The 25,083-nt window shown below is 56.3% G+C and overlaps 12 protein-coding genes across 12 annotated transcripts; 5 read left to right on the top strand and 7 right to left on the bottom strand.

Annotated features, from left to right (window-relative positions):
• Positions 1-533: 533 nt before the first annotated feature.
• UV8b_05340 (uncharacterized protein) lies at positions 534-3,719 on the top strand (the record flags this gene model as incomplete). Its single annotated transcript, XM_043142837.1, has 3 exons — positions 534-3,489; positions 3,562-3,566; positions 3,705-3,719. The coding sequence occupies 3 exons, from the start codon at positions 534-536 to the stop codon at positions 3,717-3,719; spliced, it is 2,976 nt and encodes a 991-aa protein (XP_042998770.1).
• Positions 3,720-3,958: 239 nt separating this feature from the next.
• Positions 3,959-4,638, top strand: UV8b_05339 (uncharacterized protein; the record flags this gene model as incomplete). The annotated part of the gene is made up of 2 exons (XM_043142836.1): positions 3,959-3,977; positions 4,061-4,638. 2 exons carry the CDS (start codon positions 3,959-3,961, stop codon positions 4,636-4,638), a joined length of 597 nt encoding a protein of 198 aa, XP_042998769.1.
• A 395-nt stretch (positions 4,639-5,033) lies between these two features.
• UV8b_05338 (uncharacterized protein) lies at positions 5,034-5,993 on the bottom strand (the record flags this gene model as incomplete). Its single annotated transcript, XM_043142835.1, has 2 exons — positions 5,034-5,479; positions 5,612-5,993. The coding sequence occupies 2 exons, from the start codon at positions 5,991-5,993 to the stop codon at positions 5,034-5,036; spliced, it is 828 nt and encodes a 275-aa protein (XP_042998768.1).
• A 1,743-nt stretch (positions 5,994-7,736) lies between these two features.
• UV8b_05337 (uncharacterized protein) lies at positions 7,737-8,741 on the top strand (the record flags this gene model as incomplete). The annotated part of the gene is made up of 1 exon (XM_043142834.1): positions 7,737-8,741. One exon carries the CDS (start codon positions 7,737-7,739, stop codon positions 8,739-8,741), a length of 1,005 nt encoding a protein of 334 aa, XP_042998767.1.
• Positions 8,742-8,856: 115 nt separating this feature from the next.
• On the bottom strand, positions 8,857-9,908 carry UV8b_05336 (uncharacterized protein; the record flags this gene model as incomplete). The annotated part of the gene is made up of 2 exons (XM_043142833.1): positions 8,857-9,734; positions 9,845-9,908. 2 exons carry the CDS (start codon positions 9,906-9,908, stop codon positions 8,857-8,859), a joined length of 942 nt encoding a protein of 313 aa, XP_042998766.1.
• Positions 9,909-10,495: 587 nt separating this feature from the next.
• On the top strand, positions 10,496-10,960 carry UV8b_05335 (uncharacterized protein; the record flags this gene model as incomplete). Its single annotated transcript, XM_043142832.1, has 1 exon — positions 10,496-10,960. The coding sequence occupies one exon, from the start codon at positions 10,496-10,498 to the stop codon at positions 10,958-10,960; it is 465 nt and encodes a 154-aa protein (XP_042998765.1).
• A 379-nt stretch (positions 10,961-11,339) lies between these two features.
• Positions 11,340-12,870, bottom strand: UV8b_05334 (uncharacterized protein; the record flags this gene model as incomplete). The annotated part of the gene is made up of 2 exons (XM_043142831.1): positions 11,340-12,502; positions 12,642-12,870. The coding sequence occupies 2 exons, from the start codon at positions 12,868-12,870 to the stop codon at positions 11,340-11,342; spliced, it is 1,392 nt and encodes a 463-aa protein (XP_042998764.1).
• Positions 12,871-13,614: 744 nt separating this feature from the next.
• UV8b_05333 (uncharacterized protein) lies at positions 13,615-15,521 on the bottom strand (the record flags this gene model as incomplete). The annotated part of the gene is made up of 4 exons (XM_043142830.1): positions 13,615-14,027; positions 14,263-15,198; positions 15,264-15,408; positions 15,453-15,521. The coding sequence occupies 4 exons, from the start codon at positions 15,519-15,521 to the stop codon at positions 13,615-13,617; spliced, it is 1,563 nt and encodes a 520-aa protein (XP_042998763.1).
• A 1,019-nt stretch (positions 15,522-16,540) lies between these two features.
• UV8b_05332 (uncharacterized protein) lies at positions 16,541-18,476 on the bottom strand (the record flags this gene model as incomplete). The annotated part of the gene is made up of 7 exons (XM_043142829.1): positions 16,541-17,348; positions 17,422-17,747; positions 17,814-17,975; positions 18,037-18,072; positions 18,131-18,150; positions 18,215-18,299; positions 18,378-18,476. The coding sequence occupies 7 exons, from the start codon at positions 18,474-18,476 to the stop codon at positions 16,541-16,543; spliced, it is 1,536 nt and encodes a 511-aa protein (XP_042998762.1).
• Positions 18,477-19,181: 705 nt separating this feature from the next.
• Positions 19,182-20,334, bottom strand: UV8b_05331 (uncharacterized protein; the record flags this gene model as incomplete). Its single annotated transcript, XM_043142828.1, has 2 exons — positions 19,182-20,033; positions 20,125-20,334. 2 exons carry the CDS (start codon positions 20,332-20,334, stop codon positions 19,182-19,184), a joined length of 1,062 nt encoding a protein of 353 aa, XP_042998761.1.
• A 566-nt stretch (positions 20,335-20,900) lies between these two features.
• UV8b_05330 (uncharacterized protein) lies at positions 20,901-22,772 on the bottom strand (the record flags this gene model as incomplete). The annotated part of the gene is made up of 7 exons (XM_043142827.1): positions 20,901-21,126; positions 21,186-21,609; positions 21,682-22,212; positions 22,331-22,406; positions 22,500-22,526; positions 22,608-22,648; positions 22,748-22,772. The coding sequence occupies 7 exons, from the start codon at positions 22,770-22,772 to the stop codon at positions 20,901-20,903; spliced, it is 1,350 nt and encodes a 449-aa protein (XP_042998760.1).
• A 1,230-nt stretch (positions 22,773-24,002) lies between these two features.
• Positions 24,003-24,801, top strand: UV8b_05329 (uncharacterized protein; the record flags this gene model as incomplete). The annotated part of the gene is made up of 2 exons (XM_043142826.1): positions 24,003-24,314; positions 24,397-24,801. 2 exons carry the CDS (start codon positions 24,003-24,005, stop codon positions 24,799-24,801), a joined length of 717 nt encoding a protein of 238 aa, XP_042998759.1.
• Positions 24,802-25,083: the final 282 nt, after the last annotated feature.

Genomic DNA, 25,083 nt, shown 5'->3' with positions numbered 1-25,083 from the left:
CAATGAACGGGTATTGGCGATCTATCATCCCCGCACGAACACTTGATTCAAGACGGACAATTTCTCACCCTCGTAAAGGAGCACCCCCGTGCAGAAAACAAAAAAAGCCTCACATGATTACCTGGGGGATTCTGGGGAGAAAGTAGTAACAAAGAATAATCAAAATAAGCAAAAGCCTTCGTCCCTCGAAGTGCTCCATAACCGGTATGGCATCTTGGACGGACACTTGGTCACGTGGCCACTAATACAGTTGGGAGTGTGATGTTATCCTTACTTGATACTGTACGGAGCACCAAACAAATTGTGGAGTCTCCAATTCCGTACGCGACGCGTCTTTCATGACGCGCCTCATCATATCGGTTCTTGTGCATTGTACATACGTCCCGTGCAGGTGATTGTTTCCGAAAGACAGTCTACGGAGTATGCTGGATCTGACACGGCAAACAACCGCGACCTGTGCATCTTGATCTCGGGCGACTTGTACTGAGAATTGCCGCCTAAATGATGTCCTGCTGGAGTCTGCGTGCTTCGCGATGCCCGCCCCAGGATCCGAGGCAATGCCAGAAACTCTGAACAGAGCTCAACGCCGCGCCGTGACATCCGCTGCACCAACTGTTGCTATTCTGGCAGGACCTGGAAGCGGCAAGACACATACTCTGACCTCTCGGGTCGTATGGCTGATTCAACAGATGGGCTACTCGCCCGCTGATGTCATTGTTGCCACATTTACGGTCAAAGCTGCGAAAGAGATGAAGGAACGAATAGAGAAGCGACTTGGTAAAGCCTACGAACAGAAGATTGTGTTGGGGACCTTTCACTCCATTGCTCGGAGATATCTGGCAGCATACGGGAACCGTATCGGCCTGAACCCTAAATTCGCCATTGCAGATGACGGGGATTCCCGTGCCATCATCCAGAGAATTATCAAGCGGCTCGATTTGAGGATTGAGACAGCTCATGCAAAAAGTTGGATTAGTAAGAGGAAATCAAGGGGCACGACACCTCTACCGGGAAAGCGTCAGCAAGAGAACCCGTCGCTCAATATTTGCTTCGCTGAGTACCAGCAACATCTCGCTCGAGCAAACCTCCTGGATTACGATGATTTGTTGGTTCGATGTGTTGAATTACTGCAACATCACCCGGCATGTGTGTCTAATGTACAGGCAGTGTTGATCGACGAATATCAAGACACAAATGGTATACAATACGACCTGATGAGGCTGTTCGCCCAAACCCGACAGAGGATCACGATTGTTGGAGATCCGGACCAAAGCATCTATGGCTGGCGCTCGGCGGAAATAAAGAATCTTTACCGGCTTCTGCGCGATTATCCGCAGACAGACGAGATCTCTTTGGAGGAGAACTATCGTTCATCACAGCACATCTTGAATACGTCGCTACAGGTTATCCAACAAGACGAGAAGCGATACAAGAAAGTTCTGCTACCAGTTCACGCCAAAGGTACCAAACCGGTGCTCAGGAAACTCAGAAGTTCGTCAGCAGAAGGGGAGTGGATCGTGTCCGAGCTGAGGAGAATCACTACAATGTTTGGCGGCCTGCTGAAGAATGAGGATGTAGCTATTTTGTTACGTTCTGCGTCACTCTCGAGGCACATTGAATCGGCATTAGGTAAGTCGGGGATATCGTACCGCATGGTTGGCGGACTCAAATTCTACGAAAGGAAAGAGATCAAGATCCTCCTGGACTACCTCCGAGTGGTTTACCAGCCCAACAACAATGACGCTGTTTCGAGGATCATCAACACGCCTCGGCGGGGCGTCGGAGAAGCAACAGTCAAGTCGCTTTTGGAAGAAGCCGAAAAGTCAAACCTCAGTCTCTGGGCCATTCTTTGGCGGCACTGCCGTGGTGGCCGACAGCTGACGACAAAAATCCGACCCAGCATGGAGCAGAAGCTAAATACGGAGCTACTGAGGGTGATCTCTACCTTGCGTTCAAAAGCAGAACATCTTGATAACGCCGGCGAATCGACATTGGTTGGATTGATAGAGCATTTGGTGACTTTGCTCAACTTCAAATGCTATCTCGAGACGGAATACGAAGAGGACCACGAGCAACGGTGGGCCAATGTTCAGGAGCTGCTCAATTTGGCAGGAGACTTTATGCGCGACTTTGGCGCGGGCAGTGAGGAGGCGCTGCCTACTATTGAGGATGTGGGACAAGTGGGCAACGACGACGTACTGGGAAGATTCCTGGCAAACGTGGCTCTGGCATCGGACGCACAATCCAGTGACACGCAGCAAGACAAGTCGTCTGACGTAACGATATCCACGATCCACGCTGCTAAAGGGCTCGAGTGGCCCGTGGTATTCATCCCGTCCGTGTACGAGGGTTCAATACCACACTCCCGAGCTGAAGACATGGACGAGGAGCGGAGGTTGCTTTATGTGGCAATGACACGGGCCAAGGCATTGTTGTATTTGAGTTGCCCTCTGTATGGCTCTCAGGGGCTGAGCAACAAAGTCGAACTTTCGCCCTTCATCACATCTTTCGCCGGTGCCTTTGATCAGAAAGGGCCGTCATTTGATTCACCTGTTGTAGAGACTGTTGGTAAGATGCTCAACAGAATGGTGCCTGACGAAAAGTCGACGTTTGATCAGATTCCCCCCATGTTTTGTATCGAGGACACGCAGTTCCCAATAGACCCATTTGATCCAAAAGACGCCAACGGTCTTGATCTGGGCAACGACCATTGCCGCTCAAGAGTGCCGAAACGCCAAAAGACGCAAAATACGCTGGAGGGTGGTGGCGATGCCGCCCATGAGGAGAAACCTTGGAAGCCGGACTATTCTACAACTATGGAGCAATCGGCAGCTTTTACAATGGCGGCTTCCATGCCTGGATTCGTCACCGCGGGAGCTCATCAGTTGGCGCTCAACGCAGCTGGAGTCCCATCAGCATTCAAATCAAACAGCGCCGACAAGACCAATTTGAAGAGAGGGGGTCAAGGAGCGACTGCCAGCAGACGAGCCGATCAGAAAAGCCTCCTCGGATTCGTGACAACTGCAAGCAGCGCCAGAAAGAGCTATCCAGCCGACAAGGCCACGTCGCGATACCAGGCAGCTGCCTCAAGAGCCAGCGGACGATTAGCACCCCAAGCCATACGCGGCACCGACGAAAGTCCATCAATAGACGCCGAGTTCACGAAACATAAAATCGCGGGAGCAAAGCCGGTATTCCGGATGGGCGCATCCAGGCTCACTGACGACAAGGCTGGCGGCGAGAAGAACGCCTGTTTCTCGAGCTCGCCTACAAGAGAAGCATCGCCGGAAGCGGGTGTAGGTGAGCAGGCGCCAAAGCAAGTGCTTCAGAGACCAGCTGCGAGTTTCCACTCGACAACCTTCATGTCGATGAAGCCAGTCGGCGGTGTAAGGCGGCCAGTTGGGCTGGGCCCTCCGCCATCCATGGACCGTCTGCGAAAGCCGTTTAAACCTCCTACGATCAATCGACCGCAGGGACAGTCTGGAAAGCGTTGAAGAAGCTTGCATGCCTGCAGTGGAAGTCGCAAGCGTGCACTTGATGATGGGTGGCGTGTGTATGCAGTCCGGGTAGGTACTAGGCGTGGAATAACCTGGGCCTCCCTGTTTCCATAGAGTCAGTCATAGACTCAATGCGGAGTACGGAGTAGAAAGTAAGGGCCCCACTAAAGACTTGCCCAGGGACGCTAACGTCTGGTTGGTCGGTAGCTCTGTGCGTTGTGAGACCATTGACCAGACGCTTGCTTTCCATGACTCTACTCCGTAGGTGGGGCCTACAGACTACTTGCGACGACTTGCTTCTGCCTCCTCTGCTGCAGGCACTACAACAACCACAGCAGCAGCATACTTTCTCTCCTGAATTCGCACTCAATAGCCCATCGTGACGATTCTAACGGCAGAATCACAAAGAAAATACGCCCCCCCCCCCCCTTCTCTCCCCACCGCCCATCCTGGCCGTCAGAATGGCCTCTCAGTACGAAGGCAAGCAAGCCCTCGCGTTAAACTGCCACCACAAAAGACAAAGCGCGTCACTGACCCATGGACTTCGGCCTCCCCGACCACAGTAGAGCACAATGTCCGCTTCACCGAACCCACGCGGGGCAGCCGCCGCGTCAACATGGACTCCTTCTTCAGCCTCCTCCACCGCGTCGACGACTCCGGCACGACGACCCCTCACAACAACCCCAACGCGACGCCCACCTTTCCCGACCTGGCCAACGTTTTCCGTCTCCTCCAAGACCAGATGCAAACACTTGCCGCCACGGCGCCGACCGACGAAAACCGCAGCTTCCTGCTAGACCTAGTCTCGTCGCTGGACGACGACATCAACGACCCCCCCACGCGGCTGCAGGGCGTGGGGCAGGAGTTTCTGGACGGCCTGGACAGAGTCAATCGCAAGAGGCTGGCCAAGGAAGACGACTGTGCCATCTGCAAGATTCCCTATCTGGAAGACCAGTTCTGCCTGGTGGTGGAGCTGCCGTGCAAAGGAAGGCATCGGTTCGATCTGGAGTGCGTCGGGCCATGGCTGAGGAGCAAGGGCACGTGTCCGATGTGTAGGGAGGAGATGGGGAAGAAGAAGAAGAAGCCGGTGGTGGTGGATGATGGCGACGAGGAAGAGGATATGGACATGATTTATGCATGAGCGCATAGACGACAGACGAGGAAAGAAAACACGAAGAAGCCTGGTTGTGATGGATGATGACGACGAAGGGGATGTGGATATGATTTATGACTGAGCGTGCATGCACAGTCGACGGAACAAGGTGAAGAGGAGCGCGCCGAGGGACTTTTTTCGCCCGGCGCTTGTCCGTCCGTAGCATGGAGCTGTGCATTTATTTACTCATCCAAGCTTTTTTGTTTTTTTTATTTACTTTGCTTTGGTTATTGTTGGTGTACGCCAACGACGAGGAATAGCAACAAACCGCGGAAGTTGGTAAGCACCAGCTCTTATTTTTACTCGGGTAACAACATTTACAGACCGTCTTCGATGAGGGACCGCGACGTCACAATACTTTTGGCAATACGGAGTCGCTTTCCTCAGGCCTCAATCCGGCTCATGAGTTCCAGCATCTCCTGCGCCTTTTCTTTTGATGATCCGCTTCCCGCGCCACCGCCCAAGACGCCAATCCTTTCTCTCCAAAAATTCCACCGCTCATTGGACAATCCCGACGTTTCGCTCTTGAAGAGTCTGCCGGGTTTCAAAGCTCTCTGCTCCACATCATCTAGTTTTTGAGGCTGCCGTCCGTTGCGATATAGCTGCTTGCCTGCATGCGTGATCCACTCGTGGGCGGTGGCAATTCTGGTATCTCGAGCGTTGGGTCGGTCTTCGGGTGTCTCCTCCAGGCCAGAACGTAGTTCCCAAATGGCCAAGTTGATCCAAGGTTGAAGACCGGCACCGTACAGACGGGCGGCGAAGGAGTTGAGAGAAATCCACTCTTGGATGGTGCCGTTATCGCCGTCTGAGCCGTCAAAATCGGGCGAAACTGAATGCGTTTTGGTTTCCCCACGGTGCGACGGTCAGCAAAGGGAGAAGAGAGCTGCGGGAGAGGCCTCACTAGCAAAGCGGCAGAGTAAAGGGGGCGATGAAATAGAGGGAGAAAAAGCATCCGACTCACAGTTCCACGAGTCTCTCATGACAGGTCCCAGCATGGGCAACTCTGTCCAAACCCTCGTCGTTTGCCCCCACATCTGAACTTGGTCGTCCCGTTTGCTTTTCAGCTTTTCAATCATCGTGACCAATAGCTGCTGTCGAGCATCGTGAGCGGGAATCTTTTTAGCCACGCTGACAAGAAGCGACCAGAGGCTCCAGAGAAAGTCTTCGGCATCAGGGGTCCCGGCTGGGTAAAGCTTGTCAATCTCGTCGGCTGCAGTCTCGGCGGAGAGCTCGGTAGGCGCCGGGTTGTTGATGGCATCCGATAGGATAGAGATCATTCGAGCCTCGTATTTGGAGTCTGGATTCCGGGGCAAGGACGAAAGATCAATGGACGAGGACGCCATGGCTTTATTTTTGGAGCGTAGCTGTCGTCGTTGGGGCTGCCGTGATGTTCTGGCAGACTGAGGTAGTGGACTCTGGCGGGAGACGCAAGGAGACAGATCCCAGCTGGTTTCGATGCGGTTCGTCACGAGAGGATAAAGGGTGAAACAAGGGAAGCGTGCATTTCGGATTGGCAGTGTTCAAGTACAAGTCGCTGAAAACCACTTCACTCCGGCGTGTCGCCATCTCATCATTGGCGGATCAGCGTGACCGAGGGGCAAGCTTAGGATGGCAGGCGTCACTGGCGTGGGATGCGGGGCACCCCGGTGCGCTACGCAACCTCGGACAGTTCTGTACCTGCCAATAATTGCATGTTAGCTTACGGTTCTGTAGGTACCTTCAGTGACGTTGCTCGTCTGGGCTGAGGAGCTGTTTGCTACTTGTACGATTTTGCGGCTGGCACATTCCAACTCAGGGGGAATGGTGTAGGGGTTCTCACATCTGCTTTGCATGCAGAAGGTCCGGGGTTCAAATCCCCGTTCCTCCATCCGATTCGGAATTGTTTTTTTGCTTCGTTTCAATGGTGTTTTTTTTTTTTTTTTTTTTTTTTTTTGGCTCCATAAAAGGCTTAAAGGGTGAAATATACATTTTTCTTCCGTACCGCGAGAAGGAATATATTTTTTTATCCGCACACGTGATGCTTTTTGGCCTTGTGGCATCAGTCTGATACAGATGCCTGGACACGTTGCACAAGCAGCCCAGCATGAAGGAAAGAACCCTGCTTCCCACCCCCTGTTGCATAGCACCAGTTGACCAGAAGTCTGCATGTGGCCACGCCACAGCTCGACGTGATGATGCAACAACGCATGCTGCCGACGTGTGCAACTGCAAACATGCACTGTCAAATGCCATATAAGGGTAGCAGGAGGAACGCTCGCTCAAGCGGCTCGACGCGATCAACTACGACACTCTCGGCCGGCAGATTACGACCCGCGAGAGGCTCCCACCGGGCCGGATTCATCTGGGTTACTGCAACACCTCGTCCCCCGCCCAATCTGATGCGGGGGTTGTCCAGGGATATGAGGGAGATGGATTGCGAAAATCGTGATGCGTCGAGGTAGCTCCACTCCGTCGTCGGCTTCGGAACGCTGGCGGCAAAGACGAGCTTGGAATTGGAATTTAGGTTTGGGCGCGCCTTTGCACCGCGGAGCCAGACGGCAAGCAAGCCTTCCGCCCCCCTCTCTTCCTCTGGGGGGGTGGGGGGGGGGGGGTCTGGTCTGGCTGCTTGACAGATCCACCACCAAGTTCGTTCTGAGCTCCAAGCCTCCCGACTACCTAGACTTAGTTGAGAAGCTCGCTCCGACCTGCCCGCCCTTTGGAGTTGCCAGTGCTTCCAGTTCTTTCTTGGCGACCACGACACTGCAGTAGTGCAGCTATAATAAGTCGAAGCCCTGGCTGGCACGCTTTGTGGCTGGTTTTAGGGGCCAAAGGGAGAGAGAGAGGCCAGCTTTGAGGGATTTTGCGCTCCCATCACCCCGCGGCTTGACCTCGCGGTGGACGAGACACGAGACACGAGACACGAGACACGAGACACTGCTTTTCCCCCTCGAGAGAAACAGGACAACACTTGGCTCTCCCTCACGCTTTGCTCTTTTCCGAAAGAAGCACCGCAGCTGGGCTCTCCGGCACGATACATAATCGGCTTCATCGTCTAGCGCTCTTGGTTAGCGTCACTGAGGAGAGACATAAGCCCGCGAGATATAAAGATGAAGGACTCCGTTCCTGACCGCTGGTCAGAGACCCCCTGGCAGCAGCAAGGGCAAGACTTCCCCGTTCCCATGTGGCACAAACCACAGGTCCCTTACTCCTCACTGCCGGGCAGATTGCAACACGTCGATGTTTGGGTTCCGGCAACGTCCACGTCGCAGTCGGACACGCCATCGCCGTCATGGCTCCCACCATCAAGCAGCCTCTGGGTCATTTACGTACACGGCGGTGCCTGGCGGGACCCCCTCATCACATCCGACTCCCTGGTGCCAGCCTTGAAGAGGCTTCCTCGCGAGCTTTTCGAGTCTGCCGGCCCAAAGGCACCCACCGCGTTTGCCTCCGTCAGCTACTCCCTGTCCCCGTATCCAGAGCACCCGACCCTGCCGAGCAAACCGTCCGACTACAGCCGCAACGCCACACACCCCGGGCACATACTCGACGTCATGGCGGCCATTTCCTTCCTGCAGCAGACGGCGGGGTTTGGGAGCAACTACATCCTGGCGGGCCACAGCTGCGGTGCCACGCTTGCGTTTCAGGTCGCCATGAACACGGCCAGATGGGGCGTCGGCCCGGCCAAGGCGTACATACGCCCTCCAGCCAGCATTCTGGGTCTCAACGGCATATACGACCTGCCGGGGCTTGTAGATGGTCCCGGAGAAAAACACGAGCACCTGCGGCCCATATACGAGCAATTCACGCGGAATGCGTTTGGAAAGGACAGGGGGCTTTGGGCCTTTATCAGCCCGGCGCTGGTACAGGACTGGGCGGCGGAATGGCCAGGGGGCAGACACGCAATCCTGGTGCAGACCCGCGAGGACAGCCTTATTCCTTTTTCTCAAGGCGAACAGCTGAGAGACAGTCTCGTCAGGTCCGGCACGGGCAAGCTGAGGGTCGAGTTGCTGGAGGGATACGGCGATCACGATGAGACTTGGGAAAATGGCACGCTTCTCGCCAGCATGATTTCCCGAGCGATTTATAGTGTAATCGAGACCACCGAGAAATGATACATTACACAATGGCGTCAAATGTTTCCCTTGTCCCCCTCCCCGCCCACCACCCAAAAAAAAAAAAAAAAAGGCAGAAGAAGAACAAGAAGAAGAAGAGAGAAACTGGGATTGGTCACGCAATCGACATCTTCATCCCCCCGTTGGCACACACGACGCTGCCGGTAGTCCACCCAGCCTCGGCCGAGCACAGCATGTCGATGGTCCCGGCAATCTCGACCGCGAAGCCCGGACGCCGTCCGCCCATCCCTTCCCTGACCGTCTTGTCGAACCTCTCCGCGTCCTCGCCAGCGAGGTCCAAAACTCGCTTTTCGCCGTGATAGGCAGCCAGCGGCGCGGCATCCACGTACGGCTGGTTGATCTTCCAGAACTCGTGCCCAGCCTGGGCGTACATGTCTCCCCAGGCAGGGCCCGGGTTCACGGCATTCACCGTGGCCCTGTCGGCAAGCTCTCGGCTCCACGTCCTCGTCATGGCCTCCACAGCCGCCTTGCTGCCGGCGTAGACGGACTGGCCCGGATAGCCGATGGAGGAGCTGACGCTGGAAACAGTGACTACGCGTCCGGAACCGTCGGTGGGCAAGTAGGGCGCAACGGCCTGCGTGAGGAGCAGCGGCGCAAGGACGTTGACGGCGTAGACGCGCGTGAAGTCCCGGGCGGTGATGGGGCCCAGCGCGGCGTCGTTGAGGGCCTGGTTGGACGCCACGCCGGCGTTGTTGACGAGAATGTCGACCTGGAACGCGGCGCCCGGCGAGGAGGGCCGATGATGATGATGATGGTACGAGACGAAGAGCTCTCGGGCCGCGGCGAGAATGACGGAAGCTGCCGCCGCCGGGTCGCCGAGGTCGGCCTGGACGGGCAGGCAGCGGACAGAGTGGGCGGCCGAGAGATCAGAGCAGAGCTGGAGGGTGGGCGCCCTGGAGGATTCCGATGTGTAGCCCACGAGGACGTTGGCGCCCTTGGAGGCGAGGCGTCTCGTCACGGCCTCTCCGATGCCTTTTGGGGCCGGTCAGCGAGGAGGACAAACAAAGCCTGCGGGCAGCGTGATGGACGTTGCCCCCCCCCCCCCCCCCCCCCCCCCCCCGCCGGACGGCTACGTTACGAACCTCGAGATCCGCCCGTGACAATGGCGAGCTTGTTCTCGTAGGGTCTGTAGGCCCTTTGCTCCATGGTTCTACTTGCGCGGGGGCCGAGGTTTGGGACTTGGCGCCACACTTTGACTCGCCAAGGGGAAAGGGGGAGGATATTTGCAGCGCAGCCTGGAGGCTGGCGATTTGGACTTTATATATATGTACTCTGGCGAGCAGTCGTCGGCCTGGATTGTAGTGGGGTAAACGGCGGGGCGGGGGGTGCAAGTTGGCAGCTGGCTGGCAGCTGGCTGGCAGCTGGCGGTGGGCAGCCCAGCCCATTGCCGCTCCAACCAGTGAGTGAGGCCTGCCTCGTGCCGGTGCAAGCGCCTGCAAAGTTACGTATGTACCTAAAGTAGGTGCCCGAGGCACTAAAACCATCCCCAGGCATCGACGGCCAGCCAATTTTCTAGCATCTACCAGACTTCACCCACCACGCCACGCCGTCTTCCTCCCATGCATCCACCGACCTCGCGCCATGCAGCAGAAGCACCACGCGCGGCTTCCTTGCACCGCAAACCACATGCAGCTTTCCACGTAATGGAGCCCCTGCACAAAGCGACGCACCCTGACTGCTGAATCCAACTCCGCCCCGTCCAAGCCCCGACCAAGCCCCGACCGAAAGCCGCCATGGCCTCGGCAACGCTCTACCCCCCCCCTCGCCGGCCGCACCCCGCCGCGCCGAACCCCCTCCCCCAACTCGTCCACACGCCGTCCGGCCTCGCCCTGCTCGAGCTGCAGGGCTCCATCAACCTACCCGCCGACGATGGCGCGGCCGCGGTCCGCGTCGGCACGATCGAGTTCCCGGACTGCGACCCCGCCGCCGCCGCCGCCGCCGCCGCCGGCTCGGCCTGGACGAAGCGCGTCCACATGCACGTCGGCCGGTACCAGCGCCTCGCGGGAGAGGTCAAGAAGCTGCCCCGGGCGGTGGCCGTGGTTCGCCGCCGCCGCCGCGAGGCCGGCGGGGTGCTGGACAGCTCGCCGGGCGCGCGCGTCGGGCAAGCAGCCGACGACTTGGAGGTGGTGGAGATTATCAAGTACAAGATTGTGTTTTCGAGCCGGCCGGAGCCGGTGGGGAGCTCGAGTGCGTCGTGAGAACGGGGGCATGTCGCCGTCGTATTGGGGCTGGTTTTTTTTCTTTTCATGGGTAATGATACTTTTCATGTCAGGGCTGCATTTCCCCAAATCCCTGGCGTGTCTCTCTCTGCGTGCGGGTCTTTGGTGTCGGAACGGTCGGTCCCTCGGAGAGAGCCGAGGCTACATTCGCAGGGCTCGCGAACGGCTCTCGCGGCGGAGAGTTACGGGCGCCCCTTGGGATGTAACATGATGAATGCGCGCCGTCATCTCGAACGTAGCATCTACTCCGAGTCAGAGTGTTCCTGCACAGCCCCAGGCCAGCAATATATTCTTCTGCTGCCGCCGCGTGGCTGGTCCTGCGCTCCAACACCAACCAACAACCCACCTTGGTCTTTGCTTAAACATCCCCAGCCCCTGCTGCATCCTCTGGCCGCCTTCTCCCGAGACCGTCCTTGCCGTAATAATCCATCGGGTAGACGCTGCCCTTGTCCCATTCTTCCTTGACGCCCAGCGCGACCAGGGCTTCGTACGGCGTCAGCAGCGGCCGCGGAAACGCGTATCCCCAGTCGATGCTCAGCCTCGGACAGGCAACCTGCACCCAGCACTCGACGTCGCTCATCATGGCCAGCTTGCCCGGGAAGATCTCGCTCAGCAGCAGGTTGATCCACGGAACGCCCATCTCGGCCAGCCGCTTCTCGATCAGCGCCATGGTGTGCGGGTTGCCCTGGCGTCCCAGGGAGCCGAGGATCAGCCCCCATCTGCGGGCCGTCCTCGCCGCGGCTATGGCGCCCCGCCGGAGAGACTGCATCTCGTCGTGGCCGTACGCCTCGCGCGTCAGCCGTCTCGAGTACGGATCGTACCTGTACGCCGGCACGCGCGGGTTGTGGATCATGATGCTCTCGAGGTGGAAGCGGCCGTCGCCCAGGTACAGGATCGCGTCGACGGCGTCCTGGTCCCCCAGCCGCGGGGAGGTGCACCCCAGGATCTCGCCCTTGCTCAGCGGCGCGATCTGGGGCACCACGACGTGGAAGCCCGCCGCCTCGAGGGAGCCCCTCACCCCGTGGATGGTGGCGTTGAACTGGATGGTGCCGACGACGGCGATCGTCTTGCCCGAGGCAAAGTTGCGCTCCAGCGACGCGAGCAGGTGGGCCGTGTCGATGCTGATGTCGACAAAGACGTACAGCGTCTTGATCTTGGTCACGTCCACGGGGATGAGGCAGCTGTGGGCGTAGTGCACCAGGAGGTCGCATCCCAGGGCGCGGGCTGTGTAGTCGTCGATGCAGCACGCCCCGTACGTCACGTCGCCCATGATGAGCGTTTCCACGCCGGGGCAGAACTGGGTCAGGATGTCGGAAATGGTGGTGGCGAACAGGAGCAGCCCCTCTGGCATCTGGAGGGCAACTCTCGTCGACCCCAGCGTGCGGATCCTGTGGATCGTCTTGGGGATCTCGAAGTTGTAGTTGGCCGGCAGGAGGGCGATGGCCTCTTTCAGCCTGGCGTCTTGGAGGATCTCGGCGGGGACTCTGTTGAGCAGGCGAGGTGCTCTCCTCGGTTTGGCCGCTGGCGCGCATCAGACTCGTGTGTCAGCTCGTGTCAGCTCGTGTCGGCGAGGAGGCAGCGAGGAGGCAGCCCCCCCTCCCCCCCTCCCGATCCCCATTTCCCGATGCGTCGTGGCCGTCTTGCACGGAAAGGAACGAACCCTGGATGGCACCGCTTTCGTGCTGAGTGCCGAGCTGGTCATTCTTTGCCGCCGCCGCCGCCGCTTCCGCCGCCGCCGCCCGCCTCCCTATGAAGCGCTTCCTGGGCTGCTTCGCCGTTGCCGGCGGTGCATCCGCGCTGGCGGCCTCGGGCTCAGCGGCTTGGGCCAGCTGGGCCTCTTCAATATCGGCCGCGATACCGAGATCGACTTGCGCCCTGTCGGTTTCCATTCGATGCGGCCTGGGCGTATCTGGTCTAGGTTTCGGTTTCTTCTCCCCCCCCCCTCTGCCTCTTACTTTGCTTCTTTTTCCGAGGAAATAAATGAATGAGAAAAGGAATGGGTAAAGACAGGTTGTTTTTTTATGCAGGCAGAGAGAGAGAGTCGTCTGGATAAACAACCCCACTCCAAACTCTTTCAAGCGGTCCCCGCTTTTTGACTGGGCACGGTATCTAGGTACCTAGGTACCTTACCTTAGGTACCTAAAGTACGAGTGAGGTACATTCTACCGTCGCCGTTGAGTGAGTGTCTGGTACTCCGTACAGCAACCCTGGGTGCCTACCTCCTTCTGGTGGCCTGCTGCAGATCCAAGCCGAGGCCGTTGTCTTTTTCCGCGGCGGGTGCGGAGTAGCAGGTTGCGATTCGATTTTTTCTTTTCTTTTCTTTTTTTCCTTTTTTTTCCCTTAAAAAAAAAGCTCCTTGCCCGTCATTATCACAAGGCTCGTGCAGCCATGACGCCCATGCCCCGTCACAGGTACCTAAGGTACCCAGCAAAGAGGTAGGTTGCATGTACCCCGCAGCTGGCGCCAAGACGACTGTGATGTGAAAAAGGCTTCATTGAGCTGAGTTAGGATATGTGACAACACAGGTGAGGTCATGTGACACGACGTCAGAGTCAGATTGACTTCTCCCCCACCAACTTTCCCGCGCTCCGATTCCACCAAACGTCAGATCCTGGCTTCTCGCAACGCTGCAGCTACCGAGACAACTTCTTCTCGTCATTGCCGTGCTCCCTCGTCAGGCTGAATCGGTACTTGGCCTGCAGCACGTACGCGTCGCCGCCAGGCTCGTAAATCTGCTTCCTCCCTCTCATCCACTCCGGGTTGTTGATGCCGTCAATGTAATCCTGCACCTCGAGCACGAGACACCCGTACTTGGGGATGGTGCGCGGAAACCGGTGCTTGTCGTCGCCCTGGCCCCGCACACCCTGCGTCTTCTTGAGGGCCACGGTGCCGTTTTGTGCGTTGCAAGAGTACAGCTGGAAGGCGTCCTGGTCGGTGTAGATGTCGAGCCGGATGCCGGACCAGGCCGACGACAGGGTGGCGACGGGGCCTTGTTTGCGCCAGTCGTATGGGCCCATGGCTCCGCGGTTGTTGATGTAGCAAGTGTCTGCAGAGGCAAAAAGTCAGCTTCTGGACCAACCCCCTCTCCCCCCCTGGGCCTCTGCTTTCCCTTGGCCTTTCCCCTCTGCCCGGTAAAGGTAAAAAAGAGCAGCGGCAGAAAGGTGGTTTCGGGCAAATATTGACACGGTCTCGCGACAGGCAACGTCCATCTCCTCCGCCCGCCCGCCCGAACGAACACAAGCCCCATCCGCTGCTGCTCGCTCACTCACTCACTCACTCACCATAACCAACGCAGTGCAAGCCGCAGTTGCCCTCGAGGTCCTCGTCGCCAAAAGAGGCGCCAATCTGCTTCGGCTCGCTCCAAAAGTCGTTGACGCCGCCCTTCTTGTTTGCCAGCATGTCTCCCGTGGGGACCAGGATGCTGTCGACGCCGATGCGCGTCCCCGCGTAGGGCATGTGCAGGGTGTGGTTCAAGACCGTGTTGGTCTGGTTGTTGGCGAACCCGTCCAGGTTCCAGTACGTGTGGCTGCTGAGCATGATGGGCGTCTTCTTGGTCGTCGCCTGGGCAACCATGCTCAGGTCCCAGTCCCTCCCGTTGAGTACGTAGGTGATGAGGGAGACGACCTGGCCGGGGAATCCCTCCTTGCCGTCCGGGTCGACGATGGAGAAGGTGATGCTGCTGTCGGAGTGAGACACGACGGTGAAGTTGCGCCAGTCCCAGCCGTCGGGGCCGCCGTGCAGGGTGTCTACGCCGCCGGGGCTGTCCCTGGTCGGGTTCTCGTTGGGCGTGACGTGGTACGTCTGGCCGTCGATGGCAAAGGTAGAGTTCCTGATGCGGTTGGCATAGCGACCCGGGACTCCGCCAAAATGAGGATGCAGCCTGTCCAGGCCGTAGTAGGACGCGTTGTCGAAGCCGGCCACGACGTCGCGGTCGATGCCGTACTGGTCCTTGACGAACAGGTTGGAGACGGATGCCCCGTACGCGATGAAGGAGGCGTATACGCCGTCGCCGTAGATCCAATACTTGCCGTCCCGGTCAGGTCCGGGGCTTCGGCGGCGGGCATTCGAGTCTGGCGCCGTGGCGCAGAGGCACAAGGGGAGGAGGGCGAGGCCTGCCAAGGCCGCAAGCCGAAAACTCCAACCCATGGCTGGCTGGCTGGCTGGCTGCACTGCGTTTTCGTGAAGGATGCCGAGGGAAGAAGTGGCAATGCCGCTAGCTACCTGTCAGTCAGTCACCTCGCTCAAATGGGGGGTGGGGATCCGATCCAAGGAAGATACCGACCTGACTTGTGCTTCGTCACCGCAAATGTCGACAAGCAGGCAGGGAGCAGCTCTCCGAGTCGGACAAAAACGGCCGCTACCAAGCTGACATGGGCGGCAAGCTCCAGGGGCGGGGGAGTCCAGGGGATCGACGGGGGATCGACGGGCTGCTTTTATAAGTTTGTTGCCGAGTGGACAGACGCAATGCAACGATGCCACCGATGCCACCGATGCCACCGATGCCACCGAGAGACGACCAGATGACAATTTCCGCCGCCATCTTCACCACTTCCCCTCCCCCTCCCCGTACCACGAGCCCACGGCGGCCCTAGTACCACCATAAGCAGCCAGCTCCCGTGTTGGCCCGTTGCCTTCCCCCTCGTTTTCCATGTTCTGTCAATGGACAAAGGTTGCTCCCCCGGAACCCACCCAGCCTGGGGGACGGCTGGGAGCACCGAGTACGGAGTGCAAGCATCAATCCAAACCGCCGGGCTGCTTGCTGCTGAGCCAAGTTGACGGCTGGAAAAAGCAACTAGCGGCACTGCGGCAGCTTGCTAACCACAAGGTGGAGCAAGATCGACCGGTGGCTGACGGCTGACGGCGCCCCATAAAGTGACCGTTCTTGGGGCTTCATATACATGCTGCGATGATGCGTTCGTTTGACAGAATTTACAAAGCAACATGAGAGCATCTAACGCTGTTTTCCGTACAGCGTCAACTAGCGTCAACTACAGCATACTCCGTACAGCCAGCACAGTGTCCAAGCCATCTTTACACGCACCCCTTCACCCCACTTTCCCCCCGGTTCCTCTCCCACCAAAGAGCACCGTAGTAGGTACATAAGGCATGTGGCACAGGCCCGGCCGTCAGCTTAGCAGCTGCATCATGCATCAGGCACCTCTCAGATTCTATAAAGACTACGGAGTACGTCTCCATGCTACCTAGTACATCCAATCGAATGCAAGCGAGGGGCGAGGGTCCGTCATGATAGATGCCAAAGTTGATTCGTCTCCTTGCAAAACTACAGTCTCTCCTCGGCGCACTTATACACGTACACATATAGGGGCTGAACGACGGAACAAACGCAATGCCCTCTGCAACCTGAGCCGCACCCCTACCGCATGCATGTCCTCGTCCCTCAACGGCGCTGCGCTCTAATCGCGCCTTCTCCCTTCAATACTCTGCTCCTTCGAGTGCTTGTGCACATAAACAACCATCCTCCACTCCGTCCGCCGTCCGCCGTCCGCCGTCCGCCGTCCGCCATCGCGCCCAAAGACGTCGACCCTTGCTTGGTTCTAGTTATGCGTCAATCAGGTTCTCCTCCGTCTGCTGCTGGTCCTTTGCTGCCACGTCACTCTGCGCCTTGCCCTTTGACTTGGCATCCTTGTGAGCACGCTGGTAAAACTCGCTCAGAACTTTGGCGGGGATTCGGTTGAGAAGGTCCTTGGGATAGATTCGAAGCAGGCTCCATGCCAGATCCAGTGACTCGAAAATGGTCCGCGACTCGTACGCGCCTTGCGAGATGAATTGCCGTTCAAACTTGTCCAGAAACTCGAGCGAAAGCTTATCCTCGGCAGACAGGGCTTCTTCACCCACGACCGCCTTCATGGCAGCAGCGTCGCGCCCAATGGCATACTTGGCGTACAGCTGGTTCGACACATCACCGTGATCCCTGCGAGTCATTCCTTCGCCGATGGCCGACTTCATCAGACGGGACAGTGAAGGGAGAACGTTGATCGGTGGGTAAATTCCACGATTGTGAAGTGGTCGATCGACAAAGATCTGGCCCTCGGTGATGTATCCGGTCAAGTCGGGAATCGGGTGAGTAATGTCGTCGTTGGGCATGGTCAAGATGGGAATCTGTGTGATGGACCCGTTGCGCCCCTCGACACGACCAGCTCGCTCGTAAATGGTGGACAAATCGGTGTACATGTAGCCAGGGAAGCCACGTCGTCCGGGAACTTCTTCACGTGCGGCCGACACCTCACGAAGAGCATCACAGTATGCCGACAAATCTGTCAATATGACCAACACGTGCTTCTCCAGCTGATAGGCGTAATACTCGGCGGTGGTAAGAGCAAGACGAGGAGTAATAATACGTTCGATGCTGCCATCATCGTCAACACCATCCGCACTCGTTTTTCTCAGGGTAACCACATTATTCAACGCCGACCACTTACGTTGGATCGTTGGCAAGATTGAGAAACAGAGTGGTACGTTCCAGACTGCCATTCTCTTCAAAGTCACGAGTGAAAAATCTGGCCGTTTCCAGGTTCACGCCCATGGCGCCAAACACGATGGAGAAGTTCTCTTCGTGGGCGTCGTGAACGCCCTTGTTGGTGACCCCATGCTGTTTGACCAGTCCAGCTTGTCGGCAAATCTGGGCAGCGATCTCGTTGTGCGGCAGACCAGAAGCCGAGAAGATGGGGATTTTTTGGCCTCGGGCAATCGAGTTCATCGTGTCGATGGCAGAGATACCTGTAGAGATCATTTCCTCGGGGTATTCCTACTGAGACTGTTAGCGGATGACGCCGAGGACCGGTTTGATTCCTGCCGTGGTGCTGAGACGAACACGAGAGTATGGGTTGATCGGACTCCCGTTGATGTCCAGATACTCCTCGGCCAAAACCTTGGGTCCCTTATCAATAGCGCGCCCGGATCCATCAAATATACGTCCCAGCATATCCTCAGATACTCCGAGCTTCAAGCTCTCGCCGGTGAACTCAACTTTGGTCTATTCATGCCATGTCAGCGATCCAGCATGTCCCGTGCTAATGAGATCCGGTCGTCCTCACCTTCTTGACATCGACACCAGAAGTACCTTCGAATACCTGTCATGTGTGATCAATCCCAGTTCTGGTAGACGAGCTGTACGCAACAACCAAATACCTGAACAACGGCTCGATCACCTGCCAAACAATGTTAGCCACCATGAGTCTCACGAGTCTCATTGCAACGTGTATGGCCACAAACCTCGAGCTTCCAGAACTTGACCGGATCGCACGGATCCGTCGGGGAGCGTCAGTGACACAATCTCATTGTATCTCGGGAATTTGACCTAATGACGCCATTCATCAGCTTTCCGGCACTTGCCAGTGTTTCTGACCACATCGGGCTCAAACGAGATTCAGCCTACATTCTCAAGAATGACCAGCGGGCCATTGACACCACCGACGGTATTGTATCGGAGTCGTGGCACGACCGAGTACGACGATGGCTCGCGAGGGTCCCCCATTGTGACGGATTCAAGGAGTCTGGTGTGCAATCAAATCTGGCGGGGTGTGTGTGCCAAGGTGAAGGGACCGACGTTTTGGCAGGCTGGCGGACAGGAAAGTCGGTAGAGCCGGAAAAGCAGCCGAGATGTCAGCCTCTCCTCCCAAGCAGAGGTGCGAGAGAGAACGATGGAGGAGGAGGATTGACGCACAAGCTACTTTGTAGACCAGGCGAGGTTGGAGGTAACTAGAGGTTGAGCTTGGCTGGCCGCAAGTGGGTCCCCTTTCGGGTGACTTCAAACCAGTGAGATCGCCGAGACTGTGCCCGCCACGGGTGTTTGGACAGCACCGACTTCAGCGGCTAGTATTTCCATGGTAGTAGGTACACTCGGAAAGTGGGTCCTTCAACCGCTGATCGTCAAACGTATCAGAAGGTACCTAAAGGTTTAGTATGTAAGACCTTATGTATGCGTCGGCATCAAGCATCCTCAACCTTTTTTTAATACACTAGTAGCATCAAGCATCTTCGACCCAAGCAGCTTCAAGAATCTTCAATACCAGCAGCGTCATCAATCCCTCTCGCCTCGGAACCTTGGGGACATTTTACAACGTGTTTCGAACGGAAGAAGCATCAAGATCCACACCGTTGGCAGATATATTGCCCCCGTCTTCGTCTTCTCCTCCAGTTTCCATCACCCATTCCCATCTCCGATACACATCGGCACATCCTACCCGGATTTGCCCGCCTCGGAAGCGGCTCTCGCCCTGGCCCCGAGAACCGCCTTCCCAACAGTGCTGTCGTTCGGCTTGCCCAACTCTGCCGTGATCCATGCCCCAATGTCGCACATGGCATCCAAGTCAATGCCCGTGTCCATCCCCAGAGTCTCCATGAAATAGACCATGTTCTCCGTAGCAACGTTCCCGGTCGCGCCGGGGCTGTAGGGGCAGCCGCCGAGCCCGCCTACGCTGCTGTCGAACGTTCTGATGCCGTGCTCCAGAGAGACAGCCGTGTTCACCAGCGCCTGGCCGTACGTGTCGTGGAAATGCATGGCGATATCCTCGGTCCGGATGCCCGCGGCGGACATGCACCGGAGCAGCGCGCTTGTCCGGGGAGCAGTGCCCATGCCCGTGGTGTCGCCCAGCGAAATCTCATCAGCCCCGGCCTCGAGGAGCTCCGTGGCGATTTCGGCAACCTTTTGAGGATAGACGTCGAACCCCTCAAAGGGGCAGCCCAAGACGACAGATATGTAGGCCCGGACCCGTAGACCAAGAGCCTTGGAGTCTTGGATCACGGCCTTGAACCGGTCCAAGGATGTTTGGATGTCGCAGTTCAGGTTCTTTTGCGAGAAGCTCTCGGTAGCTGCTGCAAACACTGCCATTTCCAGAGCGGGTTTGCCCTGCCCGTTGCTACCAGTTTCAGCATCCGCCTGAGGGGAAAAGGACTTTGGGTTGGCCTTTAGAATGTCGGTCGCGTTGTGAAGCCCCCTGGTATTTGGTGCCAAGAACGAGTACGTCACCGGAACTGGAGACTGGACTTTTTTCTGCAAAATATGCTCCAAGATTTCGCTCGAGTTCGCCATCTAAATCATCGAACCATTGAGTCAGATTCTCTCCTCTTCGGTAAGCCTGAGCTCTTTCTTCTTCTTCGCCGGGAACGCAAAGCCAGCGTACCTGAGGGACCCATTTGGGAGACACAAAGGAGCCCGCCTCAATGGTAGAAACACCGGTTCTCGCCAACCTCTCAATAAGTTCTATCTTGGTGGCGAGGGGGATGGCCTTTTTTTCATTCTGCAGTCCATCCCGGGGACCAACTTCAACAAGTTTGACTTTATTGTTTGGGGCTGCCTGTGGAGTGCTGGCTGTTGCCAAGCCCCGTCGCATTTGAAACTGAGACCGCCTGCAGGCCCTGCAAACAACGGATCGAACGAGCGTCATTCTTTTCCTTTGAAAAAAAACAAGGGAGAATTTGAAAGCGATATTGCAGCAAAGCCACCCGAAGGGCCACGACAAATAAGGATGCGAAATGTGAAATGCGAAATGTCAAATGTCAAATGACAATCCCCGTAGCTTTCCCAGAGATTCGACAACGGCGCGTAGCATCGGCTTTTACACCGGCCCGTCAAATCAACCGAGCGGTATTGCCACCCCCGCGCCAGGCTAGTTTGGACATGGACAGCACATGGGCAGCAGACGGCGGCCAGAAGATGTTGGCTACGAGGAACAAGAGACTAGTCTTTCTGCGTTTTCTCGCCATTGGCTTATCAGCGGTAATGTTTGAATCTCATATCTACAGTAATCTTTTTCCTGATATTAAAAAAACTGGGTTGGCTAAAAGTTTTTGTCAAAGAGCAATACACCCATCACCGGACCGGGGCCGGGGTATGAGACAAGAGTGCGACATTGCCCACCGGGCGTTTCATTCAACCCTCGTGTGCAAAGCTGTCTGTCTAGTACTCGGCCTCGAGCTCCTCCTCACCCATAGAATCGGCAGCAACTTCCTCGTAATCGCGCTCCAGTGCAGCCAAATCCTCACGAGCCTCTGAGAATTCACCTTCCTCCATACCCTCACCCACGTACCAGTGCACGAAAGCGCGCTTAGAGTGCATCAGATCGAACTTTGTGGACAGAGAGCTCCAAGCCTCAGCAATGGCGGTGGTGTTGGAAAGCATGCAGCTACATTTCATAAATTAGCAAGCAAGCTACAGTCTTGGATGCCATGAGGGAAAACTTACACGGCACGGTTGACCTTGGCCAAATCGCCGTTGGGAACATTTTCAGGAGCCTGGTAGCAGATACCAAGCTTGAAACCAGTGGGACACCAGTCGACAAACTGGATGGAGCGCTTGGTCTTGAGAGAGGCGACAGCAGCGTGGGTGTCGTTCGGCACGACGTCACCTCGGTACAACAGGCAGGTGGCCATATATTTGCCGAGACGCGGGTCGCATTTGACCATTTGATTGTTGGGTTCAAAGCAGGACATGGTAATCTCCTGGACCGAGTTGGCTTCGTGGGCAGCCTTGGCAGCCGAGATGACGGGGGAGTAGGCGACAAGAGGGAAATGAATTCTAGGGTAAGGCACCAAGTTGGTCTGGAACTCGTTCAAATCAACGTTCAGGGAACCATCGAATCGAAGAGAGGCAGTGATGGAGGAGACGACTGAAGGGCAAAATCCGAGTTAGCTCGCTGCAGCCTTTCTGGAAGCTGACGCAGTACATGCGGTGAACTGACCCTGGGCAATCAAACGATTGAGGTTCTCGTAGTTGGGACGCTCAAGGCCCAAGTTACGGCGGCAGATGTCGTAGATGGCCTCGTTATCTACCATGAAGGAGCAGTCGGAGTGCTCGAGAGTGGTGTGGGTGGTGAGAATAGAGTTGTAAGGCTCCACGACCGAGGTGGCGGTTTGCGGGGCGGGATAAACACAGAATTCAAGCTTGCTCTTTTTGCCGTAGTCGACGGACAGACGCTCCATCAACAAAGCACCAAACCCGGAGCCCGTACCGCCACCAAAGGAGTGGAAAACGAGGAACCCCTGAAGACCAACGCAGTTATCGGCAACACGACGGATCTTGTCCAGAACGCCCTCAATGAGTTCCTTGCCGACGGTGTAGTGACCACGGGCGTAGTTGTTGGAAGCATCTTCCTTGCCAGTAATCATCATCTCGGGGTGGAAAAGGTTCCGGTAGGCGCCGGTGCGGACCTCGTCGACGACATTGGGCTCGAGATCGCAGTAGATGGCACGAGGAACATACTTTCCCTGGCCTGAGTGATTTTACCTGGTTAGCTCCATGCTTGGCGGCGCAGCTGCCTACGGGAAAGGTGAGGGATCCGGAAGCAATGATGAAAGGAAAAGAAATAAAGGGATTTTTTTTTTCCGTACCAGTTTCGGAGAAGAAAGTGCTGAAGCCCTGATCAGGATCCTGAGCCTTTCGCTCTTCAGTGAGATAACCATCGGGCTGCCAACATTTCGTTGATCGTTAGTCATGGCCGTATATATTGCATGTCGTCGTTGGATGAAGAGGGAGCTGGCACTAATGGTAGGTCTTTACCTGAATACCGTGCTCGAGGCAGTAGAGCTGTGAATAAGTAACATCAATGGTCAGCCGAATCGGGGAACCTGTCTAAAAACCGAAGCCGAGCACTCAGGGCAAACGTACCTCCCAGCAAGAATTGGCGATTTGGCAACCAGCCTGGCCGACTAGATGCAGCAGGTCAGCATTTCCTTGGCTCTGAGGGATAGGGAACGAACGCGGTGAGGCAAGGAAAGCTTAAAGGAGGGGCAGCTAAAGCTCTTTACCGTTGATGCTGATAACCTCACGCATTTTCGCGAATGACGATGCAAGAAGGGGCAGTAAGAGGCAGAGAAACAAAAAAACAAAAAACAAAAAAAAAAGTTATATGGATGTGGAAAATAAATCAGGGGAAGACCAAAGCCAAGATGGGCACTGTCTGCCGAGTAATTTTCTCGCAGGTTCGCGGATTGGGTACGTGTGATGCTAAGGGAGTCTCGGTTCGGCTTGACAGGGAGAAGGAAAATGGGTGGGGAAATTTGTGTGACCAGGGGAAAGGGGCGAAGGAGACATTGTTGCGCTGTCTTGGGGGGGGAGGGGGGGGGGGGGGGGTGCGGGGACTTGTTGACTCCCTTGTTGTCTGGTGCCTCGAAAGAGGTAAGCGCGTCTGCGAGGGCCCTGCGGTTGCTCACCGCTCGACCGACCGACCTGAGCAAGAGCTGGCCACCATGTACTACGTACTCCGTCTAAATGTTTGTTTGCACGTACGGAGTACTCCGTACTATGGGGAGCTCCGTAGCTGGGCCCGCAAATCATCTCGCCGGAAAGGTCACTTGATGCTGGGGACCTGCACGGTGTGTCGGTTGCCTCTGTTCAATCGCTGGTTATTTTCCTTTTGCTCCTTTTGTTTCTCACTTTACTTCGATTTTTCCTTTTTTTTTTTTTTTTCTATTTGATGTCGTTTGCAATCACCCAGCTCCACCTTGCAAAGTGGAAAAAGTGAAGAACTGCCCAGCTGCCACCTAAAGACTCGCTGTCAGGACCCCCCTCCCAGCTGTTCATCTCGTGTGCCGTCAAATGTCAATAATTCAGTGACCCAACAGCCAGCCAACCAGCTGCCGCGACGGACGGGGCTAGAACATTAATTACATGTACTGTACTGTACCGACGGGCCGCCCAGGCACCTATCATCTATCATTCATCTACCTGTCCGAGGCCTTGTTGTCGTGCACCCGTGCAAACTTCAGATTGCATCTGCGGCAACGACGTCGCACAGACGGGCAGGCAGGCAACGTGTCGTCGGTCCATGTTGCTTTTCTCCTGCCCACGTTGACACCACCAATTGCACGCCGACGCCAGGCCTACAGCGCTACCTTCCGGCCACAACCATCACCTATGTATGCCTCGCACCCAATGGGCATCAATCAGCCGGACCATCAAAGAACACCCTTCACCCTGCATTGTCAAGTCGCTTGGATCGGAACACAGTCATGACCAGCCAATGAGCACCGACCGACCTTGCCCGTCTCCTCGCTCGGCACCATGACAGCTAAACGCATCTTGGCTGCTGCCCTGGTCTATTCAACGGTCTGCATTTGCCTCTTCGCCCGAGCCGCAACTGCCAACGTCGAAAAAATCATCTTTACCGGACCTCGTCCATCGGACTCCGACGACGTACTTTCCTCGCTTGATATTCTCAGACTATCGCCAGACGACGAGCTGTCTGCGCGAGCCGACTTGCGCCGCGTATTCGTGCCCGAGAAATCTCCGTCACGTGGGTTATCGTCATGGATCCTAATCACGAACTTGACCGAAAACCAGAAATATGAATTGAGAATCTGTTGGTCAGCACTGGTAAGGAAAAATCGTGTTTTCCGCTAATCGAGCTTTGAACCACATCGCCAAGTTTTTGCGCATGTCTCACATTCGATAACAGGAACCAACTCGGTTCAACATCAAAGCTCATACCCTGGGTGCAGCCTTGGGAAATGTTGAGCTCCTCCGATCCGTCAAATCCCATGCAGTTCCGCAGCGGCATGCCCATGGCATCGAAAGGAAAGCAATTGGTTCCTTGGAAAATCTTTCGGTCCTGCTGTTTGAGATTCAAGCAGCAGCCGACTACTTCACAGACGATAAGAAGCTGATGACGACTCCTCCACCTGTCCTGGTAGACCTAATACTAGACCCATACCTGTTCAACTCCCTCCCAGAGTCTCTCTTGCCGACCGTAGGATATCTCATCTTTGTCGGGGCCATAATGTGGGTCGTGGCTCGGAGGGTCGCATCTTTTCTGCAAGGAGCGGCTAGCTCATCAGAAGAATGGGAGAAGAAGCGGAATTGAGCACGAGACAACGATTGTTGTCGCATCATCTTTTCTTTTTCTCCATGGTGTTTTTATCTTGTCGCATCAAGGGAATAAAAACTTGAGCCAAGACGCACACCTAAATACATTGAACAGCACATTCATGGCTGGTGGTACCTCTCACCTATCATTGACTCATTTCCCGTCTACCGATGCCGTCTTCGCCAGAACAAAAGAAAGAAAAAAAAAAGGACAAAAAAGGACAGAAAAAGGAGGGAATGGGGAATGAAAACCTACGCGAGGTCCCCAAATCATTAAAGG

Source organism: Ustilaginoidea virens, chromosome 4, assembly GCF_000687475.1.
Source record: "Ustilaginoidea virens chromosome 4, complete sequence".
Classification (NCBI taxonomy): domain Eukaryota; kingdom Fungi; phylum Ascomycota; class Sordariomycetes; order Hypocreales; family Clavicipitaceae; genus Ustilaginoidea; species Ustilaginoidea virens.
Note: the sequence above shows the minus strand (reverse complement) of the source record. Positions and strands in the feature narration are given on the sequence as shown.